The sequence below is a fragment of the Pelodiscus sinensis genome, chromosome 26, assembly GCF_049634645.1.
Source record: "Pelodiscus sinensis isolate JC-2024 chromosome 26, ASM4963464v1, whole genome shotgun sequence".
Classification (NCBI taxonomy): Eukaryota; Metazoa; Chordata; order Testudines; family Trionychidae; genus Pelodiscus; species Pelodiscus sinensis.
The window spans coordinates 16,070,559-16,088,554 of record NC_134736.1 but is presented as its reverse complement, the minus strand read 5'-3'; the positions used below and the strand labels follow the sequence as shown (position 1 = coordinate 16,088,554).

General features: G+C 51.3%; 1 protein-coding gene across 2 annotated transcripts in view; it reads left to right on the top strand.

The window, feature by feature from the left end:
• The window catches only part of IGSF9B (immunoglobulin superfamily member 9B), a 126,204-nt gene that overhangs the window by 45,398 nt on the left and 62,810 nt on the right, over window positions 1–17,996 (top strand). For both annotated transcript variants that reach the window (XM_075909819.1, XM_075909818.1), the window contains exons 6-10: window positions 366–507; window positions 755–900; window positions 6,218–6,360; window positions 12,425–12,565; window positions 15,578–15,694. In XM_075909819.1, coding sequence (XP_075765934.1) covers window positions 366–507; window positions 755–900; window positions 6,218–6,360; window positions 12,425–12,565; window positions 15,578–15,694 — 689 coding nt within the window. The remainder of the gene's footprint in view (window positions 1–365; window positions 508–754; window positions 901–6,217; window positions 6,361–12,424; window positions 12,566–15,577; window positions 15,695–17,996) is intronic.

The following is a 17,996-nucleotide window of genomic DNA, read 5'->3' as shown; positions in this document are numbered from 1 at the left end:
GTCAGAGCTTATGCTGCACTGGAGTCGGACCCTGTTCCGGTCCCCACCACCCCCCTCCGTTTGCTGTGTCCGCATGATCCTCTTACAGCACTTCCTGCGGGCCTTAAAGGGACAGAGTCCCCTCTCCCAGAGGACCCTCCTGCTCAGAATTGCCCCAGTGTGAAGGGCTTTGTCCCCAAGCTAGTCACGTTTGGGCAGAGGCTCTGGGTTGAAGGCCAGTCCCGGGGTCGCCAGGCCGACCGATGGCGCAGCGCAGGTGTCTGGGCCATGTGGGGGTGGGGGTGCCGCCTTTTCCCTGGGAGGCCGTTCGTGGTCAGGGCGTTTCTGCTGCTGAAGTAACTGGTTTTTCTCGTGCTCTCCCTCAGGACCCCCCTTCATCGTTTCCCCTCCAGAGAACATCACCGTCAACATCTCCCAGGATGCCCTGTTCACCTGCCAGGCCGAGGCGTACCCGGGGAACATGACCTACACCTGGTTCTGGGAGGAGCAGAATGTCTACTTCAAGAAGTAAGCTCGACCCCGGCTCCTGGCCTGGGCTCCATGCCGGGAGGAGGGACCCGCTTTGCAGGGCCGGGCTCGCTCTCGGGCGTTCAAGCGAAGGGGGGGCGGTGCTGTTCCTAGGGCCCCCAGCAGCGCGATGGTGTACTCCCCCAGCAGTGCCCACACACCCATGCGCGGCGCCCTTTGCTGTACGAGGGGACCTCGTTCCGGTTCTCCCCCCCGCCTTTCTCCCTTCTGCTCCCTCCACCCACAGTGACCTGAAGCTGAGGGTCCGGATCCTGATTGATGGGACGCTGATCATCTTCCGTGTCAAACCAGACGATGCTGGGAAATACACGTGCATTCCTAGCAACAGCCTTGGCCGCTCGCCCTCCGCCTCCGCCTACCTGACAGTGCAGTGTGAGTGGGGCAGAGAGGCCGGGGGATCTATGGGCCATACCCTGCAGCGGGGAGGAGATGGCATCCATTATGCTTTCCCAGTGCAACTTTTAGGGGTGCTGTGACATGACAGCCACAGATGGAGTGGGGCAGAGGGGAATAAAATCACACTAGGTTACCGGCTCTAATGAGAGCAGGCTGGCTGGCATAGTCTGAGTTCATTACCTTGTTTAATGCAATGGTACCTGGCATTTGCCATATTGAATCAGCTGCTGATGCATCAAGTTCAGTACGCTGTCAGGAGCTGATGTTTCAGTGGAAGATGAATACCTGACACCTAGTGAACAGCTGGATGCCATGCAGGGATGGTAGAATGCTTGATGCCTAGGTGCCCGTCGCCTGAATTGGCCCCAATAATGCATGAGGCATTTTCCAACCCCCCTGTCCCTGAGTGCCCGGAAATGTAAAACTTGATGCATCTTCATTCCAGAGTGTTCCCATCATAACCAAAGGAAATGTGAGATTATGTTCACACACAAAATACCCCAAACTTCCCTGCAGGGTACCCGAACCCTGGTTCACAAGTCCCCTGTACCTTGTCTGGGCATTTACCCCATGACAAAGTGGGAATAGAGCATTGGCCTGCTAAACCCAGGGGTCTGAGTTCAATCCTTGCAGAGGCCACTTGAAGCAAAAATTTGTCAGGGATGGTACTTGGTCCTTCTGTGAAGGCAGGGGACTGGACTCAATGACCTTTCAAGGTCCCTTCCAGTCCTAGGAGATAGGCAATCTCCATTAATTTAAGGTTGCACCCATTTTCCCTCTAAATGTTTCCATCCATGTGTGGAATAAATGTTATGTGCACTGAGGCATGTGTGGATGGGCACCACCAGTAGACACACCTGCTGCCAGCTGTGAGTGCTCTGCTAATCAGCTGGGCAGCATTTGAAAATCTCCTGGGTGGCCACCCAAGTGCTCAGCTTATAGGGAACACTGGGTGGTGCACACTGTGTTGGTACAAATGACTGTAACTTGTGCAGTCCAACTGTGTTCTGGGACAGTGCTGTCTTTGGCAGGGGAGGGGGAGTGAGCGAGAAACCACGTGGGATACACCGTGACTGTCTCTGCAGGGCAGTGCTATGCAGATGTAATGTATCGGGTCGGGGGGGTGAAAGGCAGGATTGAAAGGCTCAAGACCGATGGATGGGATTGCACTCCTAACGGCTCTAGGTGCAAAGTTCGCTATTGGGTCCAAATTCTCCAGCCTTTCAAAATGCCAGCCAGTGTGTTGGACTTGACAGCCGGTGGCTGTGAGCGCTAATAATAGAGTGTCTTGATTTGTTGCCTTCCGTCTTGTTCTGTGTGGGAAGCAGGGCTGTGACACATCAGATCAAGTGTGTGCTTATATTTTTATGTATAATTATAAAAACCTGTTAATGCCGCCTTGTCTTCCGGGTGTGCTGGCATCCTGAAAACATTAAACACAAGGCAGCGATTGATCTAAATAAGTTGAGAGAGAGATTCAGTGACTTCACATTTAGTATGCCTCCCCTTCTGTGGGACTGGCTCAAATGACTGGTGCGCACAAGAATGGTATTGAGGCAATGTGGTCTAGAGCAGTCGTGCTCAACCTTTTTTATTCACAACTCCCACGGCCGGAAAAATTTTTGTTGAGCAAAAAAGAAATGGGGGGGGGGGGGGGAAAAGCGCGGCCCCTTTAATTTAAAGCACCGGTCCACTCCCACTATGCGTACGTCAGGTGTGAAGCCGGGAAAGCAGTGGCGGCCAGCCCGGCACTGCGACCTCCCCTAGAAGACAGGCGTGACCCCCTTCCACAGGTTGCGCACAGCTGGTCTAGAGGATGGAGAATTGGCCCTGGACTCAGGAGATCTGGGTGCTCTAGTGTATTGGGTGACCTTAGGCGAGTCAGTGCGCTGCGCTGTGCCTCAGTTTCCCCATCAGTAAAGTGGGGCTAGTGGCCCTGACCTCTTGTGTGAACCGGTTTGAGAAGCACTGATGAAAAGCGCTGTATGAGGTAGGCTCTGTTATCGTGTTGATTGGGCCTGCTCCTGTAGAAGACTGGCATTTTATTTGATAAGCAGAGGCAAAAACCTGAACAAACCAAAGGGTCTTAGAAGGCGAATACACTCACACTGTGAATAGAGCCCTAGTAAATGTGCACTAAGGAACGAGCTTAGGCGGGTGGACCTAGGTCAGTTCCTCCTCTATGAACTCAGAGAAGCAAGGCCCAGAGTCAGGGAATTGTCCCAGAAGCACCTTAGCCAAAAGGGTGTGAGTTTAGGAATGGAGTATAGAGGCAGCTGGGCTGACCTCAGCTTTTGGGAGGGAACATCGCTTCACCACATCACATTGATCCTGCCACTGATGCATCTCTCACGCAAGGCTCATAACCGTCCCGAGCAGCTCTGGAGAGCAGGCACTCCGCTTTTTCCTTTTTTTCTCCCCCTTCTTTTTTCCTTTTTTTTTCAAAATGGGTGCTGAGATGCAGAGAGGGCTTCTTACACGTTGTCCTTCAAAGCTGCAAGGTGCGAGAGGTGTTCCTTTGCCGCTGTCCAGCTCCTTGGTTGGAATAAGCTCCTCTGCTTTTATCCTGGGTCTGGGAACTTTGCTCATTTTGGGCAGTAAATTCAGCTGTCCAACGGGCAGCCCGGATGCATTCCTCTCTCCCACCTACCTGGGAGCGCAGGGTAATGTCAGCACAGACTCCCTGTGTGCTGCTCAGCAAGGGAAGTGAATCATTTGTTCGGAAGGATCAAGTTCAGGATGGGCGGGAGAGCGGGTGGGGAATTTGGTCTCCATGGCGTATTAAGTGCTTGGTCTCTCTGCTGAGAAATCTTAGCAGAAAGAGGAGCAGGTAGGCAGCTCTGGTAGGGCTGACTCTGAGGTGGTCACTCCTGTTAGACTCTGGATTGAAACCGCCAACGTGTTTCATGTTAGCCACCATCGCAGCCGTGCTGGTTGTTACGGAGCCCGGTTGGCTTTCAGCCCGTGACCTAGTGAAAGGCTCCGGAGCCCATTACTGATCACTTGAGCTTGTCTGGTTTTGTTGATTACATTCCCTAAGACATGATGTTAAACCGGGGGGATAAAGCAAGTTCCATATGATGAACTACTTTCCAATCTGGGTTACGGTGCCACAACCACCGTCACGTGTCCTTGGATATTAGCCCTTAGGAGAGAGTGATTGGGCTTAAAAATGTCAGCCTGCGAGTGTGCAGGGTTAAAAACATCCTCAGCAGCCCCATATTACCCCGTTCCACATCTGTGCACCCAGGATCCTGCCAATATCCGTGCAGACTGGCCCCAGAACACAGCCAAAAACCAATAAGGTAAAACTCATGTGCATTTTAATAATGGGGTTTCCATCCTTTAGTTTCAATGTGGTTTGTGTTTTTCTCCCTCTGGCCTGCCATCAAATCCAAAGATGGGGAAGGAAGTAAACAAAAACATCCTTAAAACCTGACTGACTAGGATAAATTCTTCCGTGTTCCTGTTCCCATGAAGCCTTCCTGCCTTCTGCCAGTTCCTGACAATGGCAGGACCCTCCCCTCCCTCTGTGCTTGCCTTGGGGAATCACTGACACTTTCCCCTCTCTAAAATGCTTTCGGAGCCTGGGGAGAAGGGACCTGGAAGTGAAGCAGGTGATCAGGTTGCGAGACCAGCAAAGGAGAAGGGGAAAACAATATTCTCTCTTCACATGCTGTGGGTGGGAGGGAGATGTAGCTGGTAGCAGCAGGGATCATCACTCTAGGCTGAGGAACTGCCTGTGCGCCCTTTGCAATGCCCCTTCCCATGGAAAAGTCCTTTTCTTTCCAGGGTCTTACACGTAAAGGCATCTCCGCTCTTGCATCTCTCCATCTCCCTTGTTGCCATTTTCTCATTCATCCCCATACCGAAGGGCTCGCTTTGCTCTTTCTTTCACCCATTGTGTGTTTCCTTTACTCGCTGTTTCCGCGTAGCATGGTCTTTGCGGATCCATGGATTGAATGGTGGAACCTGCAGCTGCCAACTTGGCTCACCGCCTGTTAAACCATTGGAGTCACCTGTTGGCTTGGGCTGCTGTGGTTTGACGTGAAGAAGGAAACCCGGGTAGAACCCAGGCTTTTCTTTGCATGCCATCTCCAGCTGGATTACCCAGGCTGCTGCTACACCCTGCGTGTGTTCGCCACCTTGTGTTCTCAGGGGAGCGCCTGTGACACGCTGGCTTGCTTGACTTCCTCGATCCAACATTGGAGTGAGTGGCAGAGCGGAAGTGGCTTAGGCTGGGTGAGAGCTGCAGCTTACTTTGCAGGAGAGGGCATGTTCTAATGGTGCCGTGAGGACAGCTGTAATTACGTTGTGCCTGTATTGTTCTTGTAATGATAATTCTACGTGGGCCTGAAGCTTGGGGTAGGGAGGTCGCTTTGAGTACGGAAAGCTCGATAGAAATTCTAAATATGTTAATGGATTTGGAGAGCATAATGGGGCTGTAAGGATAATGGCCTCGCGGGGCCAGGGGGAATGCAGGCTGCCGAGTTAACATTTGGGCTTTGCACTCCATTACAGCAATGATGTTGACCCTTCCAAACCAGGGTACGGTGACAAGAGCGTGTAGCGGGGGAAGGGGGGCAGATGGACTGACCCTCCAAGCTGCATTCAGCCATCTCTAGAAGTTCAGAAACCTAGCTGCACCGGCCGGGGCTCAGCTTCAGCCCTGCTGAACCCTGAATGCCACCAGCAGACTCCTCTCCCTGCTGGGCAGAGGCGATGTGGGGGAGCACGTGGGGGCAGAAGCTGTCCCCGATGATTTCTTTTCCAGGGTTTTCTGGCCCTGCTCAGTCGCATGGTGCTGCTGGATCCCCTCCCCGCATGGCAGCCACTGGGGCTGGGAGTTGCAGCCATGGGGAGAGGCAGCGGCAAGCGGCTGGGAGCTGGAGGGAGCTGCTGCTTTCACGGCTGCCACTTCCATCAGAGGTAAAGCAGCCGCTGTCTGGGAAGCTCCGAGCCATTTGCCACTGGCTCTTCATGGGGAGCTAACCCCCTCCGCAGCCCCTCCCTGCAGCTCCCCTGGAAGGGGGCATGACTCAAGCTGTTGGGTGAGAGGAACCTTTACATTGTGCCTTCCTCCCCCAGCCGGCATCCACCATCCAGGTAAAACTCTTAGCCTTGTTGCAGGGCAGAAGGCCTGAGTTTCTCCCTCTCCTAGCACCCACTCCGCTAGGCAGAGCGCGAGGGGCTCCGCCAGCCACACTCCCCCTGGAAACGGGCTGCACGCGGCTCCCGGGGAGGGCGAAGAGGGGTGAGATGAGTCGAAATAACTTCCTGTCGCTCCCCTCAGATCCGGCCCGTGTGGTGAACATGCCCCCCATCCTGTATGTTCCCATTGGGATACACGGATACATCCGCTGTCCGGTTGAGGCGGAGCCCCCGGTCACCCTCGTCAAGTGGAATAAAGACGGACGCCCCCTGCGCATCGAAAAGGTACGGGGGGGGGGCGGGGCCGGGGGGTCTGGGCAGAGGCCTGTGGGGCTCTTCGGGGGGGGGGAGAAGGGGGAGACGCTTAGAACGCAGGGGAGATGTCGTACGGTGATGCCGTTGGGGGCCGGAGGGAAGGGTCTGGCAGCATGTGGCGATGGGTCTGGAGTCAACTGGGCAGGCAGGCCCATGGTTGGGGGCTGTGGGGGAAGGTTCAGCCCTATGGGGGGCAGGTGAAGGTAGGCCCCTAGCTCTTGGGGACTACCAACCTGATGGGAAGCAGTGAAATTGTAACAGGCTGTCTCTCCATGGGTCCCTCCCCTGCTGCCAAACTCCCCTTGGCCCTCCCCGCCTGAGGCATTCAGCCATTCTGTCCGTTTATCCTTCCTTTCCTTCCCGCCTCCCCCAGGCTGCTGCAGGACCAGACCAGAGACCGCTTCCTCCACCGTCCCCTGTAGGGCTGCCTGTGGCGGCCGCAAGCTCCCCGTGCTCCATGCTGTGAGAGCACAGGTGGGAGGAAGGCGCCCGCGGGGCTAGAGAGGCCTGAGGGGGGCACAGCCCGGGCTGACCCCTTCCCCCAGCTGTGTGCGGTGGCCGGTCGGCAGACAGCTGGTCAGGCCAGGGTACCACAGGCAGCTTCTGGCGGTTAGTTCCCAGTGGTGACGCTGTTGGGTGCTGGGGCTGAGGTGCCGAAAGCGTGAGGGAGCAGAGGTCGGTTGGTGTGAGGAGCTGCTGGACCCTTCTTGCCTCAGGTGGCTCTGAGAGTGCACGTTTGTATGATGGTCCCTTAAAGAACTACCATGCTGCAAACATTCCCTCCATGACAACAGTCCCAGGGCCTAGCTCGGGGTGGGAAATCTAAGGGCTGGGGGCTGGACGCAGCCCCCAGCTTGCCTGGATCTGGCCCCCTAGGCTTGGGGTTCCCTCCAGCATTGGGAAACCTGTGCTGGTGCTCCAGCCCCCCCCTTGGAGCACACACAATCTAGCTTGAGCCCCCCCGGGCTCTGGTGTGCGAGGGGACTGTGGAGAGTGTGGGGCCACCTCAATGAGGGTTTGGTTTTCTGTTTTGTTGGGTTTCTTTTTTTGCTTCTCACTTGTGTGCGGCCCCCAGCTGATTTTTCTGTGGGTCAGCTGCCCCCACCCCAAAAAGTTCCCAACCCCTGGCCTAGATCGACTAGCTCAGGCTCCTAGGCCTCACGCCGTGGGGCTGAAAGGAGCAGGGTGGACACATTTGCTAGGGCTCTGAAACTCCTCAGAAGGGGGGGGGGGGAGTCTTGGAGCCTGAGCTCCAGCCTGAGCGGGCGCGTCTACACTGCTATTTTTAGCCCAGTAGAGTGAGCCCAGCTCAGGTAACCGAGGCTCTGGGCTTTGCTGCCGCCACGGGGCTGTTTTTTGCATTGCCATCGTACGTTTTGTGTCACGCGCGTTCCGGATGCCTGTGGTGAAAAACCTTTCTGTTCCGTGCGCATCTTTCCCTCGCGTGTGGGTATTTTAAAAGTCCGATTGAGAATGAAGGGCTCAGTCCGGAAAAGTCCTTCAGCCCCTGCCTCCCTTGGCTGCCCATGGGGCTTAAAGGTGAGCAGGCACTCAAGTGCTGTGCTTCGGATCGGGGCCAGAGCGCTCAGCAGCATTCAGGATGGAGCCTGAGTTGCTGGCATTCAGCACCTCCCAGATGGAATACCCACTCCTTAGTAGATGTCTCAGCAGCCTCCTTCCATCACTCGATTCCCTTCTCAGTTAAACAGCAGGTGCCAGCCTTCTGCCCCCAAACAAAACCCGGTGCTGTGCCCTGCAAGAGGGAGACGTGCTGTTGTGAACAGAGAAAACCTGAAGGAGAACTGCCATTTGTGCTGAGTGCCAGGACTCTCTGCCCCCCCCAAAAAACACCAGGGAAAAATAAGGGGGGGGGGGAACACACCAAAGTTGAGCCAAAAAAAACCAAAACCGCATTAAGGGTGAGTCCCCTTTAAGAGTGAGTGCAGGGATAGGAACAGGGGAGCGGTTGAGCACTAAGACCCAGGGGAGTCATTGCTTCCCCTTGGTTTTGTGCCGGCAGCCTTGCAGAACCAGGTACGCATGGGGGCTGGGGTCAGGGTGCTGGAGGTGTTGGGGGCTGGGGAGGGAGGCTGGGTGCTGAGTGTTTGTAGCGTTGCCAGGTGCCTGGCATTTTTGCCTCCTGGCTGGGGAAAAATTCAGAAAATACCGGATATCTCAGGTGCCCAGTATTCTCTGAATTTTTTTACCAGCCAGGAGCTGAAAATACCAGACTGTCTGGGTGAACATTGGACACCTGGCAACCCTCATGGAGAGGGAGGTGCCCAGAGTCATTCTGCTGCTTGTCCTCCAGGGGAAGGAGGGCTCTGGCCCATGATCCAGCCTCCATCCCTCTGGGCCTGGGCATGGTGTAGGAGCAGAGAAGAGGGAGGAATGCGGGTGGGAGAGAGGAAATGGAAGGAGAGAATCATCTTGGCAAAAGAAAGGGAAGGGAAGAAGAAATGCTGAGCTGGAATAGGGGAGGAGGTGTGGTCTGTGGCAAAAGCTACGGAGGAAACCCCTTGTTAGCAATTATGAAGTGTGTTTTTGGAACTCAGACAGGCCCAGCAAGTTGTAGAAAGAAAAGTGGAATGGAGGAAGTGGGGGAAAGGAAGGGGCCTGGCTTTCTAGAAGGCATGTGAGTTTGGAATCTGACTTAACAATTTGGCTCTTTCTAGCTGTCATCCCCTCCGACTGAAAAAATATGCCCTCCTGTGGATGCAGAGGGGGTAAACTCCCTCCGTCTCCGATTCACCCCCAGTGGGTGTCTATAGCCACATACTAGCAGGGGTGTGAACAGCTCTTTGTAAATCCACCTCTCCCATCGGGAGGGAGGGAAGGGAATTCAGGTGCCAGTTAAACTTCCCCTTCAGTGGAGTCTTCGCTGTAGGTTCTCCACTTAGCTCCTGTTGGTGTCCTAGCTAAACCTCCCACGTCTAAAGCCAGCATTGCTGTTAAAGGGACTGCCTCCCCGACTTGGCTTTTTATGGGAAATTGATGCTAAAAAGCCCTTTTCAGGAGTCTCTGTCCTGCTATAATCCCAGTATAAAAATCCGAGCAAGGACTCGAGGCTTTTAATAGTTAACCTAAACACTCCATCTTGAAAGTGTTTTGTTTAAATAGCATGGGTACAGATGTGGTCTCCTCACCTCAAAAAAGATATTTTGGCCTTGGAAAGGGTTCAGAAAAGGGCAACTAAAATGATTAGGGGTTTGGAACAGGTCCCATATGAGGAGAGGTTAAAGCGACTGGGACTTTTCAGTTTAGAAAAGAGGAGACTGAGGAGGGATATGGTAGAGGTCTATAAAATCATGAGTGGTGTGGAAAGGGCCGATAAAGAAAAGTTATTTATTAGTTCCCTAAATAGAAGAACTAGAGGACACCAAAATGAAATTAATGGGTAGCAGGTTTAAAACTAATAAAAGGAAGTTCTTCTTCACACAGCGTGTAGTCAACCTGTGGAACTCCTTGCCAGAGGAGGCTGTGAAGGCTAGGACTATAATAGAGTTTAAAGAGAAGCTAGATAATTTCCTGGAGGTTAGGTCCACTATTAGCCAGGGGATAAATGGTGTCCTTGGCCTCTGTTTGTCAGAGGCTGGAGAGGGATGGCAGGAGACAAATCGCTTGATCATTGTCTTCGGTCCACCCTCTCTGGGGCACCTGGTGGTGGTCACTGTTGGCAGACAGGATACTGGGCTAGATGGACCTTTGGTCTGACCCAGTACGGCCGTTCTTATGTAAATATTAAAGGTTTAAAATTTGATTCGGATTGTTCCAACCGAGGATCACAACAGATCTAGAACTTTGCGTGCAGTCTCTGTATTAGCTTCCCGTGGCATGGGCACCTCCGATGATGCAGTTGCCATAAGATGGCTGCTGTCAGCTGGAGGAAATTCCAGTTGGGAATATAAACACTCGTCCCAGTGTATTCTGTGCGGCTTGTCTGGCGGAGGGAGATGAAGAACGGGTTTCACCCGCCCTGTCTCCTTTAATCTGGGCACTGCACACATTTCAACCCCCCAAAAAGGGGTGGCTCCATAGCCCTGAAGACAGGCCTCCGTTGTCCGTAACCCCACGTGTTGTCTTGACCCTGCCCTGTTGTCGGGTCCATTGCTAGGACAGCGAGGAGTTCGGTCTCTGGCCCACTGAGTCCTTGACCTCTTCAGGGAGACTCACAAAGGCCCAGTTGTGCTGCTGCTATTTTTTTCTAATGGGGATACAAAAGAGAATGGACTGGAAACTGCCCCGATTCATCTTCTGCTGGTAATGACTCTTGAACACTACTGATCTGGGTTGTGTATTTAAATTACTCCCCATGGCAAAGTATTCCATACCCCATATCTGGGCCCTTTGCCAACGACTTTCCCTGTGGCAATAGATTTATACCAGTTGGCTAGATGCATTCTAGCTAGCCAGCCCAGCTGATATGTTTGCAAGCCTGTTTTTAAAGCAGTATTTAAAACCCACTGTGTCCAGACAAGATAAGATTTTTTTTTGTTGTTGTTCCTGAAATCACAAGGCAAGTAACCCTTGTGGGGTGTGAGTCCAAGCTTCTCTTTAGACTGCAAATTTCTTGAAGGGGTGACATTACCACTTTGTTTTCCTGAGTGGTTTTAGAAACGGGATATGTTGCCATAGCAAGAGATTTTTTTTCCAAGCAGTTGAGACATGTTACGTTAAATAATGGCAGGGCGCGTGTCAAAATCTTGGCCATCGTCCGTACGCGAGAGACAGGCAGAAGCAAATGGATGGGATTAACCATTTTGGTGCCACTTGACCCCACACACCTGGTGTTCGCATGGTGATGTTCCAGCAAAATGTTAGCTGAGTAAAACACACCACCGCTACTGGCTGCAGCACAGTTGACGAAATTGGTTTCAGCAGCTGTCATGTTAAGTTCAAGCTCTGTGTTTCTCCCCTCTGCTGTGGAGCAGCGAAAGAATTTCAGAGAAGCAGAAAGCAACATGACTTCTCTGAGGAAGGATTAAAAGAATTTGTTCAGATGACATCTTGAGTGGGTTTTGTGACTGGTTACAAACATTCAAATGGCAGAAACGTTGTTTAGCGTGGTCTGGGAGTAATGGCCTGAAATTGAGTGAAAGCAATCTCAAGGTAAACATCAGGGAGAAGTAATTTCCTGAGCTTGAGATTGGTTAAGGCCTGGAATGTGTTCCCCAAAAAGTGCTGGAATCTCCATTGCTTGGCACAAGAAAAACTAAATTGGATACAATATATTCGTCAGCAAACTAGACAGCAATCCTTCGTTGGTGTCTGGGATGGAGGCCTTGGTGGACCCGATACACCACAGGTCTTTTCCATCTCTGAAGAGAGGATTTCACACTGTGAATAAAATGAAACCTCTTAATGAGACCATTCTGGCCTCTGCTCCTTGGAGGTGGGAAGTTATAAAGGGGCTCAGAAGGCTTTGGAGAACAGGGTGCACTGTCTGGACAGTCCATTGGGTATTGGCCCCTAAAGGTCATCTTGATGCTCTTTGAGTAGCCTTGGTTTGTGGCAGGCTGGGGCAGGAATGTGGCTGATTGATAGAATTTTTTTTTTCTTTTCAGGTCAGAAGGGAGACCATTATGCTAATCTAGTTCAAATGGGCCAGAAGGAACTCTTGTAATCATCTGGTTGGCATCTTCGGGGGGTGTTCTTTTTATCATCCTCTAGAGAGAAATTCAAGGAGTTGAAAAAGAAAGGTTCTAGTGTGACGGAAACTCTGAAACCAGAGGTTCCCAGCTCCTGACCATGAAAGTCCCATTTGTCTGATCTGCAAAGGGGATCCCAGCTGTGATACAGAACTCTCTCATTTGCAACTGTGCCGTGTTTGAAGGTGTGGAAGGTGACAGTAGCAAAGGGAAGGAAGGGTCTCAGATAATACCCCTGATCTCCAGTCCAGAAATTACAGGGAATTATTATTACCAATAAACTTGCGTATGAGATTTGGTCCGCTTGCAGAAATGTTGCAATGTTGGGGATCATGGATAAATGATAATTTCTCATGGTAACTCTCATCTCTCTTGGCCCTGCACAGTATTCTGGCTGGAACCTGTTGGAAGATGGGTCAATCCAAATAGAAGAGGTAACAGAAGACGCTCTCGGCACTTATACCTGTGTGCCTTATAACGCCCTGGGTACGATGGGCCAGTCCCCCCCTGCCCGACTGGTACTGAAGGTAACGTGTCTGTTGGATTCCTTGCTATCAGAAAACGTTTAATAGTTTCTTAAATGATGGAATTAACATGCTAAAGAGTTCTGTGTCAGGGACTGGAGAACATGCATGTGTTTTTATAAACATCAGGATGGATTAAAAATGTTTTTAATGAAGTTTTTTTTATATTAAAAATAATGATTTTTTTAAAATTACATGTCACTAGTTCTCTTTTTATTGTTCAGTCCTTAATTGCTGAAATGGATGGTGTGTATTGGTTTCTTGAGCTAGCTTTCAAATAGTTGGTAGAATTTCAGGTTTTTATGTCATGACTTTTTTCTACTAAGAAGTGTCATTTTTAAAGGGCTCACGTATGCTGAGAGAGGTCAGTGCAAGGCCTCCGTAAGGGTGGCATTGTGTGAAAACCACAAAGTTGACTAGCAAGCAGCCTGTGCTACATTTGTGACCAACCACATTAGAATTATAAAATCCTAGGCCTGGAAGAGACCTCCGGAGTCATCGCGTCCAGCCCCCTGCCCAAAGCAGAGCCAACCCAACTCAATCATCCCAGCCAGGACTTTGTCCAGCCAGGATTTAAAAACCTCCAGGGATAGAGATTCCACCCCCTTACTAAGGAACCCATCCCAGTGCTTCCCCACCCTCCTAGGGAAAGAGTTTTTCCTCATATCCAACCTAGACCTCTCCCACTGTAATTTGAGCCCATTGCTCCTTGTTCTGCCATCTAACACTACTGTGAACAGCCTTTCTCCAGCCTCTTTGGAACCTCCCTTCAGGAAGTCGAAGGCTGCTCTCAAATCCCCCCTCGCTCTTCTCTTCTGCAGACTAAACAAACCCAAATCCCTCAGCCTCTCCTCATAAGTCATATGCTCCAGCCCCCTAATCATTTTGGTTGCCCTCCGCTGGACCCTCTCCAATGCGTCCACATCCTTCCTGTAGTGGGGGGCCCAGACCTGGGCCAATACTCCAGATGTAGCCTCACCAGTGCCGAATAAAGGGCAATAATCACTTCTCTAGCTTTGCTGCAAATGCTCCTCCTAATGCAACCTAAGATGCCATTAGCCTTCTTGGCTACAAGGGCGCCCTGTTGACTCATATCCAGCTTCTCATCCACTCTAATCCCCAGGGCCTTTTCTGCAGAACTTCTATTTAGCCAGTCAGCCCCCAGCTTGTACCAATGGTTGGGATTCTTCTGTCCCAACTGCAGGACTCTGCACTTGTCGTTGTTGAACCTCCTCAGATTTCTTTTGGCCGAATCCTCCAATTTGTCTAGGTTACTCTGGACCTTATCCCTACCCTCCAATGCATCTACCTTCCCCCTAGCTTACTGTCATCTGCAAACTTGCTGAGGGTGCAATCCATCTCCTCATCCAGATCATTAATAAAGATGTTGAATAAATCCGGCCCTAGAACAGATCTTTGGGGCACTCCTCTTGAAACTGACTGCCAACCAGACATTGAGCCATTGATCACTACCTGTTATGCCTGACAATCTAGCCAGCTTTCTATCCACGTTACAGTCCATTTATCCAATCCATATTTCCTTAACTTGCTGGCAAGAATACTATAGGAGACTGGATCAAAATCTATTCAATGTATTGAACTTTTTGCAAGTGAAGAAAGCTGAAATGCTGGAAGTAGGTTGTATGTCTCCATCGGGGTTTATAGTTTAAAGTCAGTGGATCTTGTGCTCCTAAATCACTTAGGGTGAGTCTACACTATACCGTTATTTCAAGATAATTAGCATTAGTTTGAAATTACAATGCGAGCATCTACACAGCCATTCTGTTATTTCGAAATAATTTTGAAATAACGGATGGCTTATTCCGAAATATGTAAGCCTCGTTCTATGAGGAACAACGCCTATTCCAAAATAGCTATTTTGAAATAAGGGTGTGCGTGTGTGTGTGTGCGTGTGTGCGCGTGCGCGCGTGCACTCCACTGCTGCTATTTCAAAATAGCCCCTCACCAGAGCCATTCTGAGTTATTCCTCCCCTGTGCCTCCTGGGGCTTTAATGTATGTCTACATTAGGGAAGCCTGCCTCAGACTAATTTTGAGGCTTCCCTGCAGCGTAGACATGCTATTTCAAAATAAGCTATTGCGGAATAACTATTCTGGAATAGCTTATTTCAAAATAAGTGTGCAGTGTAGACATACCCTAAGATGCTTTTGAAAATCCATTAGGTGCATAAAATATGTGCTTAGGAACCTAACTTTAGGTTCCTATTTTTGAAAATTTTGGTTTGTGTGTTTAAAAAATAACCACAAGAACTTAATTTACGTGGCCTCAGTAGCTTTGCTAACATTGAAGTAAAGGTCTTTGGCACTAAGAAAGGTTTTATAATAAATGTATAATTGTAGCCTCTAATATTGTGCAAACATTAATATACATGCTTAACTTGAAGCATGTTAGTGCTTCCAATGAACTCAATCAGGCTGTTTTTGTGAATAACCTTCCCAAATTTTTTTAACAAAAGGAAAAGCTCAGTGTTGCAATGGCTAATGTTTTATTTTTTAATGTTTACAATGACAATGTTTTATAAACCTGTTACAGCTTTCAACATGAAGAAAAAGGTTCGTTAAGGAGCTGCTTCAGTGTTTGCAAGTTCAGGGCCTTAATTTCTAATGTTTTTATCCCCTCCACATTTAGTTATGTAAAATTCAGAGATGATGCCCAAGTAGAGATCCTCTAGAAATTTCCCCGGCATATATAAAGTCGCTGTAAATGAGAGCTGCTACAGCACACATTTTCACTTAGTTTTACAATGCCTCCATCCGATTTTTTTAAATCAGTGAATTGAAAAAAAATCAGGTGATTTTTTTTTTAAATCAGTGATTTTAAAATCCAGGTGATTTAAAGCCCACAAGTTCTTTACTTGAGCTGTAAGTGGCGCTCCAAGGAGTGATTCCCTGGGTGTTTGCGTGTGGGGCATGCGTGCGTGTGGGACATGCATGTATTAATACACTCATGCCAATGTGATTTGGTGACAGTTACTTGAGTTTTCTCTCTGCTGTAGGACCCACCCTATTTCACGGTGCTACCAGGCTGGGAGTACAGACAAGAGGCAGGGAGGGAGCTGTTGATCCCTTGTGCTGCTGCAGGAGACCCCTTTCCTGTCATCGCCTGGAGAAAGGTACCCGGCCTGCCAGACAAATCTGCAGTGCCTTTGGCTTTTGATGAATATTGCAGACAGAGAAGCCACACTCTGTCCCGGTAAGAACAAACTGCAGGTGCAGCTGCTTCGCTTCGGGCTGTACCACTGCCCTCCTCTCCCGCAGGTGGGTGGGGGAAACCCAGCTCCTGGCATCCAAGCATTTAGTGCCACGAAACCTTCACAGCAGCATCTGCCACGCTGAGCACGGCCCCTGCCCCTCTTCCTCTGGCCGCTCCACACTGGTATCCAGATCAGCAACGCCACCTGAGCTCTCCGATCCGTTCGGCCAGGGGCACCGCCTGCAGGATGGACTAACCCGCCTGCGATGCCGTGTGGGGAGGGTGCCGGGCTAGCACCCTAGTGCATCTGCGGAGGAAGCGCTGGTGAGGGTAGGGCGGGGGTTCCCCGTGACTGGCCTTGGCTGCACTTTGGAAAGCGTCTCTCACTCGGCGGAAGCTACCCGGCTTTTTAGCGAAGTCCTGCCTCTGTGTTACTCCCCTGGCAGAACGTGTATTCTGCAACCGGGGGCATTTGCCCCCCACGGGCATCCTTGATTGCTGAAGAGCCGGCCTGTTCCTTTAACGCTGCCAGATGGCACATGGCATTGGCATGGAACTTCCCTGCGTGTCCATTGCGTGGACGGGGCAGCGGTCCCCGGGATGCAGCCTGCTTTGGCTTGATAATGACCCTGTCATGATGACGTCCCGATATGCCTCTTTAACGTGGAGCCCTTTAACTGGCAAGTCTGACACTGGCTGTCCCGTAGCCCGGTGGATTGCGGCCTGATGGGCAGCCTTTTCTCCATTCATCTACACAGTCTGGCAGCTAGGGATGGAGGGTCGCACTGGCTCTTCTGCCCAGATGCTTGCTTCTTGTTTCCCGGTAGCACCGATAGTTGTTCCTCAGTGGCCAATAGTCCCTCCTTCTGGGCTTCCCGGCGCTCCTGGTGCCCCTTCTCTCAAGCCTCCTTCCTCCCTCTAGAACAGCCGTGGGACCTGCTTTGCCCTTTGTCCCTATTGCTGGGTCTTCTCCGCAGGCTACTTCTCCTTTTACTCCTCTTCTCTATGGGCTGCTGTTCTATGGCGCTCTCCAGCCCTGCCTACGTGGCCCATAGGGCTGGGTTCTCCCATGCACAGCAGCTGGGTGAGGGGAGAGAGTGGGGAACGGAAAGGTTCCCAGTAGGATAAACAAGTGGTCGTGCGGGGACAGTCAGTGCGAGGGTCCGCCGGCTTACGGTGGAAGACCGTGCGCGACTGGCTCGGCCCTTGATGTTTGTGGGTTCAAGGCAGAAGATGGCAACATAGTCCAAGTGTAAACCTTCTGGACACGGGTAAGAAAATGAGAAATGGAAGCGATTTGCCCATTGGTGCAGAACTGGTGCATCTTTCTGTCCATCTTCTTTCCTCTCTCCTTCATTTCTTTTAATCCTCTCATGAATGTGTCCGGCTCTTCCACGCATCCTCTTCGGCCCCAGGGTTTTGTGTGTCTTATGGCCAGGGATAATCAAGGCAGGTCATCCTCCAGCGTTTTTCAGCCAGGTCTAGTCTGGATTTACTTGGGTTTCCCCAGAAAACATCAAAGCAAAGGCCTTTGCATACTCTACAGGTTCATGAAAGCTACTGCCACCTCAAACCTGGCTTACATGGAGAGGCCACTGAAGGCCTTGGATTTAGCATTGCTAGCCACTTGGGATAGTTGATTGCCCTGCTCCCATGGGGGGAAAAAAATCTAGTCCATTTACAGGTGCTCCAAAGAAGGCCAGTAAATCCCAGCGAAGCTAGGCACAAGAAATCCACAGAAGAGCTAGGCACCTATTGTGGAGAATGAGGACTTCAGAGCAATGTAGGAGTTGGACAAGTGCAGTTGGTGGCTTTGACTGGGGGTGGTTTATGGAATCCATCTCCCTTTTCATGGCTGAGACACTGGTCCTCTTTTTCCCCCCAATTGAAGCAAAACAAAGCCTCGAGGCTCGTCTTCCTGAATGGGCCCAGCCGAGGTCAAGGGTGCCCTTTTGAACCGAAGAACGCTGTGGAGTGGATCCCGCTTATTTGAAGAGTGACGTGGAGGAGTATTTAAAGCATTCCTAGAGAGACACAGGGCGACCAACAAGGAACATGGGAGGGGGGTGTTGTGGCCACATGACTGGCATCCCTAGCTCAGGGAAGGGGCAGGACAACCCCTCTCTGCCCCCAGCCCTAACTGTGCCCAGCCTTTCTCCTACCCATGTTCCACCCCACCCCGCCTCTTCCCTTCCTGGGGGGGACTAGCAGGGCTGGGGAGT